The sequence below is a fragment of the Piliocolobus tephrosceles genome, chromosome 1 (assembly GCF_002776525.5).
Source record: "Piliocolobus tephrosceles isolate RC106 chromosome 1, ASM277652v3, whole genome shotgun sequence".
Lineage (NCBI taxonomy): Eukaryota > Metazoa > Chordata > Mammalia > Primates > Cercopithecidae > Piliocolobus > Piliocolobus tephrosceles.
In genome coordinates this window covers 87,646,344-87,665,288 of record NC_045434.1, presented here as the reverse complement: position 1 = coordinate 87,665,288, position 18,945 = coordinate 87,646,344, and the positions used below count along the sequence as shown (strand labels likewise).

Sequence of the window (18,945 nt, the reverse complement as noted above, 5' to 3'; positions counted from 1 at the left end):
AAGAGCAAAACTCTGTCTCAAAAAAAAAAAAAAAAAAAAAAAAGTACAACAAAATGTTTTATGCTTTTATGGATAGCTTCTTGTGCATGCTTCTAGCACTTACTCTATAATTAAAATTATGTTTATTTCTCTCATCATTGGACCATGGGCTCTTTGAGGGCAGAAATTATAACTTTTAACCTTTTATCTCTAGTACTTAGTTTAGTACGTGGCACAAAACAAGTCCCCAGTGAAATCTGTGGGATAAATAGTTGCTTTTCTTTGCAAGACAGAATAATAAGCAATTAATTTTCTTTCCAGTTTTTGATATTATCAAAAGTTTCTTTGGTAAACATACATTACTCTGAATTTAGGAATATAAGGCTATTTTATACTACAGAGAAGTTTCACTCCACAGATTTCCCTTAGCATTGACATTAGTATAAGCTGGGAAGAAACTGAAACATAGATTGTGCCCTTCTCTATAAATACAAAGTCACAGCCAGGCGCAGTGGCTCACGCCTGTCATCTTGGCACTTTGGGAGGCCGAGTCGGGCAGATCACTTGAAGTCAGGAATTTGAGACCAGCCTGGCCAATATGGTGAAACCCTGTCTGTACTAAAAATATTTAATACAAAAATTAGCCAGGTATGGTGGTGTACGCCTGTAATCCCAACTACTCAGGAGGCTGGGGCATGAGAATTGCTTGAACCTGGGAAGTGGAGGTTGCAATGAGTTGAGATCACGCCAACCTGGGTGACAAAGAGAGACTCTGTCTCAATACACACATACATACATACATACATATAAAATCACTATTGATAGAGCACTTACTATGTGCACTGTTCTTATGCTTGCGGGAGAAAAAACACTGGTGAGACTCAGTCTGCCTTGAAATATGTAACGTAGGAGATGGTGTAAACAACCAAAGCTACAACATGGCAAATACAGCATGAGACATGAGAGAGACACAAAGGTCTACAGGTCTACAGGAATTTTCAGGAGGTAAGAACAATATCTGACTGAAAGAATACAGGCTTCAGGGAGATGTTGAAGAATGGCTGGATGTTGGAGATGGCTTTTGAGTGTTTTTTTTGAGACAAGAGTTTCGCTCTTGTTGCCCAGGCTGGAGGACAGTGGTGTGATCTCGGCTCGTTGCAACCTCTGCCTCCCAGGTTCAAGTGATTATCCTGCTTCAGCATCCCGAGTAGCTGGGATTACAGGCGCCTGCTACCATGTCTGGCTAATTATTTTCTATTTTTAGTAGAGACAGGGTTTCATCATGTTGGACAGGCTGGTCTCGAACTCCTGACCTCAGATGATCTACCCACCTCGGCCTCCCAAAGTGCCGGGACTACAGGTGTGAGTCACCGTGCCCGGTTCTTTTTTTTTTTATTCTTTGCTATTATTCATATAAATCATTTTATTTATTTATTTATTTTTGGAGACGGAGTCTTGCTCTGTTGCCCAGGCTGGAGTACAGTGGCATGATCTCAGCTTACTGCAACCTTCGCCTCCCGGGTTCAAACGATTCTCCTGCCTCAGCCTCCCAAGTAGCTGGGACTACAGGTGTGTGCAACCACACCCAGCTAATTTTTTTGCAGTTTTAGTAGAGACAGGGCTTCACCACGTTGGCCAGGCTGGTCTTGAACTCTTGACCTCAGGTGATCCAGCCACCTTAGCCTCCCAAAGTGCTGGAATTACAGGAATGATCCACCATGCCTGGCCAGATTGAGTGGTTTTAACAGCAGTATTTTGATAGGTGAAGATGGGAAGAGAAGGTACTCCAAACATTCTAGAGTTTAGAAAGCAGTCACAGTAAAAGCATGCTGGCAGGAAACCATGTGGCATTATCTACGTAAGTAGTGAGCTCTAGGTTTTATAAGAGGTTTAGCCCACATTGTGAAGGCTCTTGGATGCCAAGTTCAGGAGTTTTTTAACCTAGTAGGCAAATGGGAACCAATGAAGGTTTTTAAGCCAAGAGTAATAAGATAGAGCTGTGCTTTAGGAAAAGTATTCATTGTATTTGTGGAACATTTAGAGTGAGAAGAAATAAAAAGTAGGGAATCAAGTAGATGACTATTTCAATATTCTTGCAAGAGATTAGGGTCTAGACCAAGGCAATGGCTGTAAGAATGGAAATGAGGAGACAGAAGGAAACACTGGAAAATAGAATCTACAGAATTAAGAAGCTGTCTTGATTAGGCATGGAGGTACTGACAGAAAGGTATAGGAGGGATGAGGCAGAAGAGTTAATGATGACAGTGGATGGAAGGATCACGATACCAAAACACCGGGAAATACAAAGCAAAACCAAGAATAGCTAAAAATAAGGAGGGAAATAAGTGGACCATGCTTTTATTTCCATATCTGTATTTTGATGAATAATCACTTGAAATCATCCTCCTATTATGCCAAGAAAGGGTTTTGTACCTGGTTTAGCAATGGGGTGATGGCATCATCACAACGATCTAAAATAAGGAGCAATGGAGGAACCTCTGTCCGACGGAATTCAAACAGTTCATATTCTTTAGTTATGACTTGCTGTGGGAGAAAGAAAGATGGTTTGTGCAACCAACTAGTTATACACAGAGATGATATAAATAGGAAATTAATAAACGCTACATTTAACAATAGTTCTTTGTACCCGCATAGATCTTCCATATGAAGGATTCAAAAGTCTCACAAAGTTGAGTAGCATACTATTTAAGAGATTAGGATTTGAAACCCTATTTTATAAGTGGTTTAACTGGACCAAAAAAGAGTTAAACAGCTTGTGTATGTTTCTTGGGTTAAACCTAAGAATCTTAGCTCTAAATGTTGCTTTTTGTTTTAAATTACATATACCTACCTCTTTGCTTGGAAACCTAACATACAATCATGTCCTTGGTTGTAAATAAAATATTCCTTTAGGTTTTGAAATATGATAGAGAAATGAATGGCCGTTATGTTTTGGAACCAGGAATAGGTAATACCATACCTTAACGCACTCTGCAAGTCTCTTTGCTGCCTCTGATGAGAGCTGATAACGAATCATGGGACACTTCTTCAGAGATAAAAGGAGAGCTGTAAGCCCTTGAGTTGTTCTAGATAGCTGGGCTGGATCCCAATTTCGACCCTTTTTGTTAAAAACATATATTCAGAAAAAATATTTGAAATTTCTCTTAGAAGTCTAATTATTTGCTGAATTAACTCTCGACTGGTAAATTAAACCTTTCCTTCCATACCTGACAGCAACCCAAAATATTGAGGGAAAACAAATGTGGGTTCACAGCAATGTAATCACCATAAAATTCCTGCAAATAAAGCACCAAGAATAGTTATTCCATAAACTTCAATTGTATCAAGCAGTAATATTGTCATATGTGATATAATATGATATAACCAAACTTGGTGAAATACAGGTGTAAAGAGACACAAAATTGTTCAATTAATAATTGAGTAACAACAGTCAAAGTGTGAGAATTAAAATAATTACAAAACAGTAGCAATAACAATAAATCTAAAAAATAAAAGTTGTAAAGGTATACATATTATATTTCTGGAGACCTCTATGCATACTTATAAATTAGTAAAAATAAAATACTGCTAATAGGAGATACAATGTTCTACTCAGATAAAAAAGAACTTTGCTGTCCAATGTGTTGTCATGAGAGAGAATATAATTTAAAACAGGTCATTCTTTTTATTCATTTACCACCTATCACATCCTTCTGAAAAATTCAAAACTAGTTTATCTGCTGCCTCTGAAAACAATATTCCTCACTTATGTGATAAACATATTTAAGTGTTCATAAAAAAACTTCTTTTGAGACAGACCTTTCCTTACTTTTTATTTTTAGACTCAAATATTTAAAAAGGGCCAACATACGAGATGTGTCACAGGACCAATATGTTTACCTGAACCTCAGCCACAACTTCCTGTTCATCAGCTTCAGCCAATGACTTCACGTCACTCTTGCTGATCACATTACTGAAATCTGAAACATACGAGTTGGGGTTGACTCAAAGGAGATAATTTCTGCTGGAACTATATGTAAAAGGGCCTGACAGTTAAAGCCTAATGAATAAGTGACCTTCAAACTGGAATGGGTAGCACAAATACATTTAATCCACAAATTCATAATTTTATATATATATATATATTAAAAGGACCACCGGCTGGGCGCAGTGGCTCACGCCTGTAATCCCAGCACTTTGGAGGCTGAGGCAGGCAGATCATGAGGTCAGGAAATGGAGACCATCCTGGCTAACACAGTGAAACCCCGTCTCTACTAAAAATAAAAAAAAAAAATTAGCCTGGTGTGGTGGCGGGCACCTGTAGCAGCCCCAGCTACTCAGGAGGCTGAGGCAGGAGAATGGTGTGAACCCGGGAGGCGGAGCTTGCAGTGAGCCCAGATCAGGCCACTGCACTCCAGCCTGGGCGACAGAGCGAGACTCTGTCTCAAAAAAAAAAAAAGAACCACCATCGGAGGGATTGGAGAATGAGAATACTAGGGAACCAAGTCATTTTAGTGAAAATAGCGAATAAGGAGAAAGAAGTAAACTTTCATCCTGTGTTTTATATATAAACTGTACTACCAGGTAACCAAATAGATGAGGGAAAATTTTTCTTTGTGAAAATATTCTGGCTCAACAATAACTAATGAATGTTAATGACAGAATTAGAATATCATCATTTTTTCTAACCCCTAATGAATCAATTGAATGGACCCAGGCATTGAGCATCAGCAGCTGCTAATATCAAAAGAATAAATAGCCAATGAAAGTACACAATACCACCTATAAAGTATTCTTGCCAAGAAGAAATCGAATCTTAACCTAATTAAGGTTCTGTATTCACCTATGAATTTACAGGAACCAAAGATAGAGGAGTATTTTAAACTTCAAGGAACATGTTAAACTACCCCATGGGGATGCAATCAGCAAGATCCAGACTATGGAAAACTTAACAGTTTCTTCAATAAATAAATTGCATGGGGCAGCAGGCACAGGGTGGGAAGACCTATACAGAAGATTAAGAAACTTAACATATCAACCAACAGCAATGTGTGAACCTTACTTTGATCCTGATTTTAAAAAACTGTAAAAAAAAAAAAAAAAAAAATGAGACAATTTTAAATTTGAACGCTGAATGGTTATTTGAAAATAGTACTAAGAGTTCAAGACCAGCCTGGGTAACATCACTTGAACCTGGGAAGTTGAGTTTACAGTGAGCCGAGATCATGCCACTACACTCTGTCTGGGTGACAGAGGGAGACTGTCTCAAAAAAAAAAAAAAAGAAAAAAATAATTATTTTTCATTTTTAATCTAGATGTAATAATGGAAATGTGTTTTTTAAAAAATGAGTCCTTATCTTTTAGAGATGCATACTGAAACACTTATGGATAAAATTATATAATGTCTTAGATTTGCTTTAAAATAATATTGGTGGGGGAGTAGGTGACAGTATAGCTAAAACAAGATTGGGTGAGGCTCAATAACTGTTGAAACCAGCTGATAGGTACATTGGGACTTATGATAGTATTCTACTTTTGTATGTCTTTAAAAGTTGGGTGCGGTGGCTCACACCTGTAATCCCATCACTTTGGGAGGCAACGGTGGGCAGATCGCCCTTGAGGCCAGGAGTTTGAGATCAGCTTAGCCAACACAGTGAAATCGCGACTCTCCTAAAAATATAAAAATTAGCAAGGCATAGTGCCATGGGCCTGTAATCCCAGCTACTTGGGAGGCTAAGGCAGGAGGATCACTTGAACCCAGGAGGTAGATGTTGCAGTGAGATGAGATTGTGCCACTGCACTCCAGCCTGGCGACAGAGCAAGACTCCACCTCAAATAAATGAATAAATGAACGAATGTTCCGTAACAAAAAGTTTTTTTAAATAAAGAGAGGGGCCTATTACACAAGAGATTTAGTAACATAAAAATATAAAAAAAAAAAGTATAAAAGAGAGATGAACAAGCTAGCTTAGTACTGATATAAATTGTGCTGCAAGTTAGTAATGAATAAAATCACTACATACAAATTCATTTTAGTTTACGTCAATTAAATAAAATTCTGAAATTGATTATGCCATCCAAGAAACCTGAAGTCTACTTTTCATAGGCTGTGGTGCTAATATAATTTTTTTCTTCTGCTTCATAGATTTACAGTCCAAATCAAACAATTTTTAGAACCAGAAGAGTAAACACTAGATTAACCATTATTAATGTCAACTGCTACAAAGAACTGTTTAGAGGAAAAAGGAGTCTTTCACCTCATGACCAATTCAATTTTTAGCCAAGAGATTCAGCAAAAGAGTAATTCTGTTATTATATATGTCTACTTAAACTTGGCAGCACAGGGGATATACGTACATATATACCTATATATGTATATGTGATTTATATATATTTATATATGTATACGTGTATGTGTATATATATACACAAATATATCAGAGATCTAGCTTGTGATCATACTAAAAATACCAGAATAACCACACACCTATGCAAATGGCTAAAATACAAAATAGAGACAACACCAAATGCTCCCAAGGATGCAAAGAAACTGGCTCACCCATGCATTGCTAGTGAAAATGTAATATGGTATAGACACTAAGGAAAACATTTGGCAGTTTCTTAATACAGAAAATATGCAATTACCATATGACTCAGCAATTGCACTCCTGGGGGTTATTTATCCCAGAGAATGAAGACTTAACTTTCACATAAAAATCTGTACACAGATATTTATAGCAGCTTTATTTGTAATAGTCAAAAGTAGAAACAAGTCATATGTCCTTCAATAGTGTATAGTTAAACAAACGGTGGTACATTTATACCATGGAATACTATTCAGCAATAAAAAGAAATGAACTATTTTTAAATTAAAAAAAATTTTTTTTTTGCAACTCCAGCTCAAAGGAGGAATGAACTATTAATACACACAACAGGCGAGGTCTGGTGGCTCATGCCTATAATCCCAGTACTTTGGGAGGCTGAAGCAGGTGGATCACCCAAGGTCAGGAGTTTCAGACCAGCCTGGCCAACCAACATGGTGAAACCCTGTCTCTACTAAAAAAAATACAAAAATTAGCTGGGCGTGGTGGTGTGCACCTGTAATCCTAGCTACTCAGGAGGCTGAGGTGGGAGAACCGTTTGAACCCGCGAGGTGGAGGTTGCAGTGAGTTGAGATGATGACACTGCACTCCAGCCTGGGTGACAAAGCAAGACTCCTTCTCAGACAAAAAAACAAGCGCGCACACACACACACACACACACACACACACATACCAGCCTGGATGACTCTCCAGAGAATTATGCTGAGTAAAAAAAGTCATTCCCAAAAGGTTTTATACTGTATGATTTCATTTATAGAACATTCTTCGAATGACAAAATATAAAATGGAGAAAATATTGGCCGGGCGCGGTGGCTCACGCCTGTAATCCCAGCACTTTGGGAGGCTGAGGCAGGCGGATCACGAGGTCAGGAGATCAAGACCATCTTGGCTAACACGGTGAAACCCCGTCTCTACTAAAAATACAAAAAACTAGCCGGGCGAGGTGGTGGGCGCCTGTGGTCCCAGCTACTCGGGAGGCTGAGGCAGGAGAATGGCGTGAACCCGGGAGGCGGAGCTTACAGTGAGCCGAGATCGCGCCACTGCACTCCACCCTGGGTGACAGAGCGAGACTCCGTCTCAAAAAATTAAAAAAAAAAATAAATAAATAAATAAAAATAAAAATAAAATAAAATGGAGAAAATATTAGTGGTTACCAGGGTTAATGAGGGGGTTGGCGTGGGAGAGAAGTCCATATAAGCTAACAAAAGGGCAATATAAGGGATCCTTATAGAGATGAAAATGTTCTGTATCCTGACTGTATCAGTGTTAACATCTTGGTTGTGATATTGTACTATCGTCATGTAAGATACCACATGGGGGAAGCTGGGCAAAGGGTCTCTAGGATCATTTTTGTTTTGTTTTGTTTTTTTGTTTTTTTTTTTACAGCTGCACACAAATCTACAATTACTTCAAAATAGAAAGTTTAATTTTAAAAAGAAAACCTGTGACTATTAGCCAAAAACAGACAAAAACCAACAAAAATTAAGATGCCACAGATTAATAAAATTGCCTATTTTTACCTCTTGGGGCATTGTGCACTGAAAACCCACTGGACAAGCTTTATATAACATTTCAGTTCTACACAGAACTGAATGAAATAAAATATGAGAGAGCTCTTATATATAGTCTTTTCACAAATGTTAATTTTTTTATCATTATTGCATTTAAGTAGTATACACTGAAGAAAGTACATATGTCTTAGACTGTAGTCTAAACCCTAAAACTCTAATACCTTTAAGTAAGCTTTAAAACTTCTCAAATGCCCTACTTACTGTTAAATCTAGTCCTTGGTTTTGGAAATGTTACCAAACAGACTACACTAATACTATTAACATAAAGATCAATAATGACATCTAGAGGAGAATGGATGTAACTTCCACAGCCAAATGTATTGGATCAAAAAAATCCATGTAAATTGTATAGTAAATACAAACCTAGTTTATTTCCAGACCTCCCCTACCTAACCCCCACCCCAAGAAAGTTGTGCACATAAGAGATCACTACCTGATGATTTATACTTTCAATGCATTACATATAGTAACAAAGAGAAGTGAAAGGCTTTTATCTGGTATGTAAAGTAAATCTCTGCTTTTCCAACAAACTCAAGTATTACCTTCCCACTTCAAAAAATAAATCAGCTTCCATGCCTCAATTCCTAAGTGTAAAATAGGGATAAGTATATACTTTTTTTTTTTTGGCAGGGGTGAGATGTGAAATTTGTCTACTTACAACTTTTGACTTACAAAGCATCTTGAAAGGCAAAGTAAAATGTAAAATTTTTAATTTAAGCAATCAAAGATGAATGGAAATCACATTTAGCCCTCTGAAACAGAATATTGGTCAAAAGATTTTTTTTTTTTTTTTTTTGAGATGGAGTTTCGCTCTTGTTGCCCAGGCTGGAGTGCAATGGCACGATCTCGGCTCACTGCAATCTCTGCCTCTCCAGTTCAAGCGATTCTCTTGCCTCAGCCTCCCAAATAGCTGGGATTATAGGCATGCACCACCATGCCCAGCTAATTTTGTATTTTTAGTACAGATGGGGTTTCACCATGTTGGTCAGGCTGGTCTCAAACTCCTGATCTCAGTGATCCGCCCACCTTGGCCTCCCAAAGTGCTGGGATTACAGGCTTGAGCCACCGCGCCCGGCAGGTCAAAAGATTTTTAATACTTTGAAAGGACGTTAAATAAACGAGACCTTCATAGTGACAGATTCAATGAACTTATTGGTGACATAAAGGGCTCAATGAAACACACTAACTGGGATGTTGTTACGAGTTTGGAAAAGTGAACTAACATACTTACAAATGAAATATATAGTGTATTTGGGTCTTCGGAGCTCCTGAATCATATAATCCACATTCTCCTAGAAAATGAAGAACAAGTTAACAAAATATGAGGAGAGTTGCTTAAGGAAAAAAGTAATAAGCATTACCCATTGATTTGTTTATTTACTGCATCTACTGCATATTGAAGTCTAGGTTAAGTGTGTATATGTCGGTAGATAAGGGCTGGAGACAGATAAATTTTGTGCACATGTTGGTGGGTAAGGGCTGGAGACAAGAGAGATAAATACAATGATCAGAAATCATGTATTATTTAATAGTATGTGTATAATATTAAATATTAACCAACTGCATTTTGTTCAAATTAAGATGAAGAATATAAAGGACACAGATGTTGAAATACAACATAAAATTGATTATAATTCTGCAAACTCACATCGAGCTGTTTGTCTATAAATTGTATTCATTTGCTCAAAATTCTTTTTTTTTTTTTTGAGATGAGGTCTCACTCTGTCGCCCAGGCTGGAGGGCAATGGCACAATCTCGGCTCACTGCAACCTCCGTCTCCCGGGTTCAAGCAATTCTCCTGTCTCAGCCTCCCAAGTAGCTGGGATTACAGGTTTGTGCCACCACACCCAGCTAATTTTTTGTAATTTTAGTAGACACAGGGTTTCACCATGTTGGCCAGGCTGGTCTTGAACTCCTGACCTCAACTGATCCACCGGCTTGGCCTCCCAAGTGCTAGGATTACAGGTGTGAGCCACTGCGCCTGGCCTGATCAAAATTCTTACGTAGAACATCAAATGTGTCTATTCCTTTAAAAATTAACATTCAAGAGAAAATATAGTTAATTATATTCACTTTGGCTTTTAATTTATTGGGATGTAAGACTCTGCACAACTACAATGTTTGTGAAGTATTTGCAAGTAGTAGGCTAAGATCTTTCTATAATTACATTAATTTAAAATAAAGTATAAAAGTTTAAAACAAAAAAGTTGATTTTTATATGGTCAAAATATAAGAATTCCGATTACATAAGATTACAATGCAGGTTTTATTGATTTTTGATACTATAATACCTGGTTAAATTTCAATATAAATTGTTCCCTAAACATATTTAGTAATTCGTTGTAAAAATCACCTTTCTTTACAGAATTAAAAAAAAAATGTAAGCAATGTATACTGCTTATTAATGGGGAAAAGGTTTTAAAAATCGTCATTTAGATTTAAAAATGCATTCAAATTAACTTTATAAAATAATCTTAAGAAAAATATTTAAATAATCTTTTAAACCTCAATTACTTCCTCGTAATACGCTAGGCAAAAATAACAAAGTGAATTAAAAGATACCTAAAAGTTCAGACAATGTGGAAAAAGACAAAAATAAGAGAATATATAAAATAATAAAAAGAAAAAGGAAAGATTATTATTATTATTTTTTTTTTTGAGACGGAATCTTGCTCTGTCGCCAGGCTGGACTACAGTGGCGTGATCTCAGCTCACTGCAACCTCCAACTCCCTGGTTCAAGCGATTCTCCTGCCTCAGCCTCCCTAGTAGCTGGGACTACAGATGCCTGCCACCACACCTGGCTAATTGTTTGTGTGTGTGTGTGTGTTTTCAGTAGAGATGGGGTTTCACCATGTTGGCCAGGATGGTCTCAATCTCCTGACAGCGTGATCTGCCTGCCTCAGCCTCCCAAAGTGCTAGGATTACAGGTGTGAGCCACCATGCCCGGTCAAAAGGAAAGATTCTTAAAAGAGTTTGAGAGACAGTACATAGCAGTCAAAGAGTTTCTCTAATAAAAAAATTAGGAAATAATGAACTAGATGATCTCTAAGGTACCTCTTGAACCAAAATATCATGACTAAGAGCTACAAATATGAAACAATTGGAAACTATTATAACACAGCATGTGTTCATTAATTCAGCAACTATTTATTGAGTGTCCACTGTGTGACAGGCATTGGGAATATAGGGTGAGGAAAAAACAGATATCATATCTGTTTTCATGGATTACTGCTGGTAATCACCCAAACCATATAAAAGTTCAAACCATGACACGCAATAGGGAGATAAAGATGGTGTTGTAAATGCACACAAGGGGCAGGTTTGACCTGGTCAGCAAAACCAGGGAAGGGTTACTTGAAGTGAAGTTCCAGGCAGAAGAAGCCTATGCAAAGGTCCTGTGGCATGACAGAACAAGGGGAATATAGTGGATTGAAAGATTAAGGTGATTAAGGTGCAGAGTGCAAAAAGGGAATGGTTCAAAATGAGGCTGGAGAAATGGTAGAAACCAGACCATGCTGCACCTTGAAGGCTACAATTAAGGAGTTTTGCCCTTATCAGAAAAGCAATGAGAAGTCATATAAGGATTTCAAGCAGGAGTGCCATGATCAAATTTGCATTTTGGAAAGTACATATGTACAAGCATGATAAAATGCATTAGAGTTGAAGAACATGAATATGAATCAACAAAGTATAACAGCCAGGCGTGGTGGCTCACGGCTGTAATCCCAGCACTTTGGGAGGCCGAGGCAGGCGGATCATGAAGTCACGAGATCGAGACTATCCTGGCTAACACAGTGAAACTCCATCTCTACTAAAAATACAAAAAAATTACCCGGGCGAGGTGGCGGGCGCCCATAGTCCCAGCAACTCGGGAGGCTGAGGCAGAAGAATGGCGTGAACCCGGGAGGTGGAGCTTACAGTGAGCCTGAGATTGCGCCACTGAACTCCAGCCTGGGCGACACAGGGAGACTCCAAAAAAAAAAAAAAAGGTATTAAAATAGGAAAGGATTTTTAAAGGAGAGCCTCAAGCTGGATTGAGAAGGTGATGGACAAAAAGTGACAAATGGCCAAATAACTTTTAATTAGTGGAAGAAAAAAAAACAAACAGTGAACAGGAATGAACATGTAAAATTGTTCATTCCAACAGTAGCCCAGCTGGCTACAGAGGAGGAGCAGACCTAGGACATAGGAAGGCTGGATATATATGGGCAGATCAAACCAACGAAGGAGGGCTTTAACTGCTGGGCTAAATATAGATTTAAACATGGAAATAACATCCAGCTACCAGAGGTTTCTGAGCATAAACGTTAATAAAGTGGTAAAGATTCAAGACACTCATAGCTATATATGAAATTAAGTGTTGATGGTGTTCAATGAGACAGATACGGAGGTTCATCCAGGAATAAAGTAATGTGGGTCTCTGTTAAGAGTAGTTCATTAGTGGCAATGGGAATAGCTGTGAACCTAAAAGACATCTTGAAGGAAGAATTGGCTGTAATGGGTCAACTGAAATAAGGAAACAAAACAAGAAAAATGAAGGTTATAATACTGATGAACCAGGATAATTATGATGCCACAAATTATAATACAAATTTATTTTGCCTTCTTAATGCTTTCAGATCAGAGTGTTCTGCATCTGCCCGGGCAGATGGAAATTCAGTTTATGCAGTACCTTTGTAGGTCGAAGAAAACAAATTGCCTTCAAATGTTTCATGATCTCTCGATTTTGAGAATCAATGCGTTCAAAGAGGTACACTTCTTTCTGTAGAATCTCCGATTGTGTGTATACCATACTCACTATGCCAGTCTGTAAAAACAAAGGATTAACTAAAAGTATGCTAGTCTAGAATAGTAAAAACAAGTAGCATATCTAAGCCTCTTTTTTCATTAATACTTAGCTGGATAACTTAAATAGCAATATACGTAATAACATTTACTGAACATCCAAACAGGTAGGTAACATACAAGAACGAAAAATACGCTCTATCCTTTCAGCTGAAGCGTCAAGGTTAAAAACAAAAAACAAACAAAAAACATGCTCTCTTTGAACTGGAACAATCCATAAATTTCCAAAAATATTTTTTTCTATCACCTTAAAGAATTTTGTTTTCTGGTCTGTGGCCAACAAATAACCTGTCGTTCAGCTTGAGCTCCAACAGCTTTACTTTTAAAACGCAATGTTGAGTGGAAACAGTAGACCCATCCCAAAGTCTTCCAAGTGCTCTAACATATTAATGATTTATTGGCAGAGACATTTAGAAAAGGATTTCTGATTCCAATAAATTGTTTCGGGTAGTAGTCGTCTCTGGGCAGTGGCTGGAGCCATTTAGACTGAAAACCCACTGGGTAAGCTTTACACAACTTTTCAATTCCACACAAACTGACCCTTATTTTCATATCTTTAATTAAATGCTAAATCCTACTGTGGAATGGGACCAGCTATTGTAAGGTTGAGAGGGTTCCTTCACAAATGCTGAGCAAAAGCAAACTCACCGTCTCTTTATCCATGAGAAGTACTTTCATACCAGGCCCGCTGTCCTCTATCATTTTGGAAATGTACTGCTTCACAGCAAAAACCACGTTCATGGCGGCGAATTGACAAGTATCCCACAGCCCTTCCCGCCCCCTTTTCTGGCTAAATTAACCCCAGGTCTGTTGGCGGGGTCTCAGCTGCTTCCTCCCAGCCGGGCTTCGGCTTCCGGGAGTCCGGGCAACCACGGTGCTGGGAGTTGTAGTTCCGCTGGAGTGTACGGGGGACGAAGCCTATCCCGGGGATGGAAAAATCCGGCTGAGACGCCCTGGGCCGTTGCCACGCGCGGGCGCTATTCTCCACCCACCTGCGGCCTGCGGATGCCTGAGGCCCGGACTCTCAGACCCCTACTGCCCTTTGGTCCTGGAGGCCCAGCCGTAGCCTGAAGCCCAAGAGAGTGGAGCCTCGCGAAATGAGGAACCTGGCACAAGGTTTGCTTGGAAGCAGGAACGACGGAGCGTGACCTTGGTCCCTATTTGCCATTAACGCTTTCTTGCATGGCAGTGAGAGATGAGGGCAAGGGAGGTGGCATAATGCTCCCGGCCACTTGGGACTCGGAGAGACGGCATTTAATAAATCACACGCGGTATTTGCGAAACAGTGGTCGAGATTCGTCTTCCCGGCTTCACTGGGTCATTAATAGGCGGGAACAGTGCCCGTGTGTTGAGGCTGCAGAGGCCCAAATTGGTTTTCCCAAGACAGAGGGGCATATGAAATTGAACATGAATGAATGAACAAAGGGAACGCCTTTTAGGGATGTTTTTGGGGAGAGGCCTGAGGTTCTCCAGGAGGGTCTGCAGCGCGGGTCGGCCGTGGGGGCTCGCAGCCCGCGGTACCACCGGACCTGCAAGCGTACCCCTGCCCCGCCCCTGGCTCGGCGCTCTGAGCAATCGGACTCTGCCAGTTCCAACTCCGGCGGGGCGCGGGCCACCCGCGACGCTGAAACTGCAGGCGAGAGCGGAGTTGACTGGGTCCTTTGAAATGGGTAGGGGACATGTATTCGTTAGAACTAAAACAAACTAGCGTGGGGATTTGAAGCCAAAACTCTCAAGTTTTTATTGAATCTTAAAACCATCAACTTCCAAATGTCTAAATTTGTGTTTACACCACACAAGTCTCCCCTCTATCATGGCATTTGTCGAAAAGGAGGGTAGATGTTTGTTTTTCGCACCTTTACTTTGGGGAATTGTAAAATCAGGAAGATAATAAGAAACAACTGTTAGAAATCAGTAACTGAAAATGCTTATGAATATTTCCACCAAAATAATGGCGAGTGTGAGGTCAATAGATTCAGGATTACCAAATAAATTTTTTCATTATATTGTAGGAAGTACACAATTGAAATAGACCAGTAGCACTTTAACGTTAATCTTCTTAAGATTATGCAACATTATATACAATTTTCAAATCCCTTAAGGGAGATCAGAAACTACTGAAATATAAGAGATTTTTGTCACCTCTGAAATTGTGAAGAATATGTTTTTATTTTTTTCAGCTTTTCTACCAAGTAAATAAAGCTTCCGTTTAGGCATTTTACTAATTTTTAGATGTGTTTTGAAAGAAAAGTCTTAAGTTATATATTAAAGTGAAAATGTGAATCTTTAAATGGATACAAGTAAGAAAAACTAATGTTATATGAACATTCCATTCTTATCAATTTAAATGTTCATATCTTACAGAAAGCGTGGAAACAATGCTAATGAAAATCCTGTAAATCCTGTAAATTACTGATATTTGAAAATTCACCTCCAATCTCCCATGTCACTTGGTTTTTATTTTTCCTACCTATAATTTATAGTGCAATATAGAAGAAGTTCTTCTATAGTGCAATATAGAAGAACTTTTTCCCCCATTTTCTGTGCTTTTTTGAGAAAGAAGGAGATAAAGACTTGTCTATGAAATTTGAGCCTTTTTAAACAATAGTCAATTTGTAAGCAATATATGGAAAGAATCTGCATCCTTTTGATGATTTATACTTGAACATATAACTTTTTGAGGGAGGAAGAAAATACCTACTTGACAGCTTACTAGTTCACTCCATTTTCCATAAAATGTAATTGATGTCAGTGGCAGTGATATTTTAAACATTGAGTGATAAGATATGGAACATAAACATTTTGAACAAAATAATTATTACATATTTAAAGGGTGCTGTGATGGTCCTGAAGTTAGACAGCATGCTTCCTTTCTGAAGAAAACCACACAAGCCATTTTTAATGTCTCCAAATTAAGAACTTCTTTTGTATCCCCACACCTCTAAAATTAGGACTGAAACGAATGATAAAATCCAAACTCTTGCTTTGTAACTCATCCAGTATAAACCCAGAGTGACTTGTTTTGTTGTAGGCAAGTGACAGCAAATCCAGAATATGAAGTGCCTACTTATTTTTAATTTAGGATATAAATAAACTATAGTAACAAGAAATATTTTCAATAGTAAAGACATTAAAAAATAAATCATGACATCCTTCAAATATGAATGATTTCATTAACTCAAAATCTTCAACTTGAAAAATTTGTTTTCAGTGGGTCCAAGAAATCAGTGCTTTAAGGATAGAAAACAGGAAGTCAAAAAATGCAGTATTGATCAGGCAGGTGGCTCACTCCTGTGATCCCAGCACTTTGGAAGGCCAAGGCGAGGCCAATCGTTTGAGTCCAGAAGTTCAAGACCAGCCTAGGCAATATGATGAAACCCTGTCTGTACAAAAAAATACAAAAAATTAATTGGGCATGGTGGCCAGTGCCTGCAGTCCCAGCTACTTGGGAGGATGAGATGGGAGGATCACCCGAACCCAGGAGGTTGAGGTTACAGTGTGCCACTGCACTGCAGCTTGGGTGACAGAGTGAGACCCTGTCTCCAAAAAACAAAAGAAAAAGCATTATTTACATTTGCACATTTTATTTAGGCTTGTAAATATGTAAGTTAAATAATCAGGAATGATTATCTAAATAATTAAATGTACTTCAGCTTTCTCCAAAGTGTGTACTATTTAGAGGTTTAACTACCCATTTTGTGTTTAATCTACACTTGATCATAGCCAAAAGGCGAGAAGCAATTTTGTGTTTAATCAAAATCATGATTTTCCCCCATCAGAACTCAAGGCTTCAACACAAAACAAAAAATATGTAAATAAGCTTCAGTATAATTATAATAACAACATGACCAACTCTTAGTTATTTTAGATTATTAATTCTCTATTTACCATAATCCTTGTTGCTTCATGTTAACACTTCTCTCATAAGCCATGGATAGGAAGGAAGTAAAGATGAAATTCAATGAAACTGAAGTTAATTAGATTTCCCACTTGATAACAATTGAAAAAAATATTTGCATAAAGAATGGCAGTATTGGCCAGCCACAGTGGTTCATGCCTGTAATCCTAGCACTTTGGGAGACTAAGGCAGGAGGATTGCTTGAGCCCAGGAGTTCGAGACCAACCTGGGCAACATAGCTAAACCTTGTCTCTACACAAAATTTAAAAATTAGCTAGGCATAGTGGGTGCATCTGTGGTCCCAGCTACTTGAGATGCGTGGTAGTAGGATTGCTTGAGCCCAGGAAGTCGAGGCTGCAGTGAGCCATGTTCATGCCACTGCACTCCAGCCTGGGCAACAGAGTGGGACCCTGAAAGAAAAAGAAAGAGAGAGAGAGGAAGAAAGAAAGAGAGAAAAGAAAGAAAGAAAGGATTGCTTGTATCATACAACCAGTATTTGTGCAGTGTTCTTAACCTCTCTAACCATTTCCTCATCAGATAAATGGTAATAACATAACCTACCTCATGAATTTGTGACAATTAAATGAAATAATGTGCAAAAAAGTATTTTACACAGTGCGTGGTGCATGGTAAATGCTCAATAAATATCAGCTTTGATTATTAGAAATCAAAAGATAAACATGTTTTAGTTTATTTTTCACTTATGGTTATATGTATTTCCCATTGACAAGAAAATGTAAACATAGATCAATTTCAGCAAATGTAATCTATAGTTTCTAAATATAATTTCCATTAAGACTTGATCTTGTATTACTATACAATAATAGAAATACTAATGGGAAGATTTGACCTACTCCATCATAATTTGTAAAACATGCAATTTTTATGAAGAAAAAACTTAAGAAAAATATGCTTCAAATGATTTCAGAGGCTTAGTGTCTATGCAGCCTCAAATCAAACAGAATTTGTTAAATTTTCATCACAGTTCACTAACTGTGATGTGCTGAGCTTTATGGTAGCAAAAACATTTAATAGCTTTAAATCATTAAGTAAAAATTAGCTGCATGAAGAGTTCTGCCTGCACATTCAGTAATTTCAGTGATTCCACCTTTCTGAGTAGGTAAATTGATAATAGCCACAGTGAGAATATTATAGCTGAGTTGGCTTGTAGCATGACTACCAACCAGCTATCAAATCCTGTGCAGACTCCTTTAAAATAACGATCCTGAATTCGTACTTTTGATTACAAATAAGTTCACCATTTGTAGCATTTTGAGATGACCAAAGAAGCTAGATTTCTGTATGGCAACCACTCCACAGCAAGAAACATTTCTTGTTTTTTTCTTTGAGACCGGGTCTTGCTCTGTCACTCAGGCTGGAGTGCAGTGGTGCCATCTCAGCTCACTGCAACCTCTGCCTCGGTTCCAGTGATTATCATGCCTCAGCCTCCTGAGTAGCTGGCACTACAGGCGCCTGCCACCAAACCCGGCTAATTTTTGTATTTTTAGTACAGACAGCGTTTCACCATGTTGGCCAGGCTGGTCTTGAACTCCTGGCCTCAAGTGATCTGCTTGCCTTGGCCTCCCAAAGTGCTGGGATTATAGGCATAAGCCACCATGCCTGGCCTAGAACCATTTCTATCTGCAGAAACTACAGGTAATATTCTCAGAGATCTGAGTAACTGAAAATTTAGTTAAATAAGATCTTTGCATTCCCAACGATCAAATGATCTAGTCTGAGTGAAATTTTTGGTGATTTGAGCTTGTTATAAATATAAGTCACGCCTGTAAGCCCAGCACTTTGGGAGGCTGAGATGGGTGTATCACTTGAGGTCAGGAGTTTGAGACCAGCCTGATCAACATGGTAAAACCCCATCTCTACTAAAAATACACAATTAGCTGGGAGTGGTGGTGCACGCCTGTAATCCCAGCTACTTGGGAGGCTGAGGCAGGACAGTTGCTTGAACCCAGGAGGTGAAGATTGCAGTGAGCCAAGATTGCGCCATTGCGGTCCAGCCCGGGCAACAGGAGTGAAACTCTGTCTCAGAAA

General features: G+C 38.6%; 1 protein-coding gene across 2 annotated transcripts in view; it reads right to left on the bottom strand.

Annotated features, from left to right (window-relative positions):
• Nucleotides 1-14,680, bottom strand: part of VPS45 (vacuolar protein sorting 45 homolog) — an 83,539-nt gene extending 68,859 nt beyond the window's left edge. Inside the window, exons 1-7 of one of the 2 annotated variants that reach the window (XM_023213572.3) lie at nt 13,647-14,680; nt 12,826-12,960; nt 9,384-9,444; nt 3,880-3,959; nt 3,207-3,275; nt 2,960-3,097; nt 2,413-2,523 (exon numbers count right to left, since the gene is read on the bottom strand). In XM_023213572.3, coding sequence (XP_023069340.1) covers nt 2,413-2,523; nt 2,960-3,097; nt 3,207-3,275; nt 3,880-3,959; nt 9,384-9,444; nt 12,826-12,960; nt 13,647-13,739 — 687 coding nt within the window. In that variant the 5' untranslated portion in view covers nt 13,740-14,680. Of the gene's footprint in view, nt 1-2,412; nt 2,524-2,959; nt 3,098-3,206; nt 3,276-3,879; nt 3,960-9,383; nt 9,445-12,825; nt 12,981-13,646 lie in introns of both variants that reach the window. The other variant, XM_023213573.2, reaches the window with a different exon arrangement.
• Between the last annotated feature and the right edge of the window lie 4,265 nt (nt 14,681-18,945).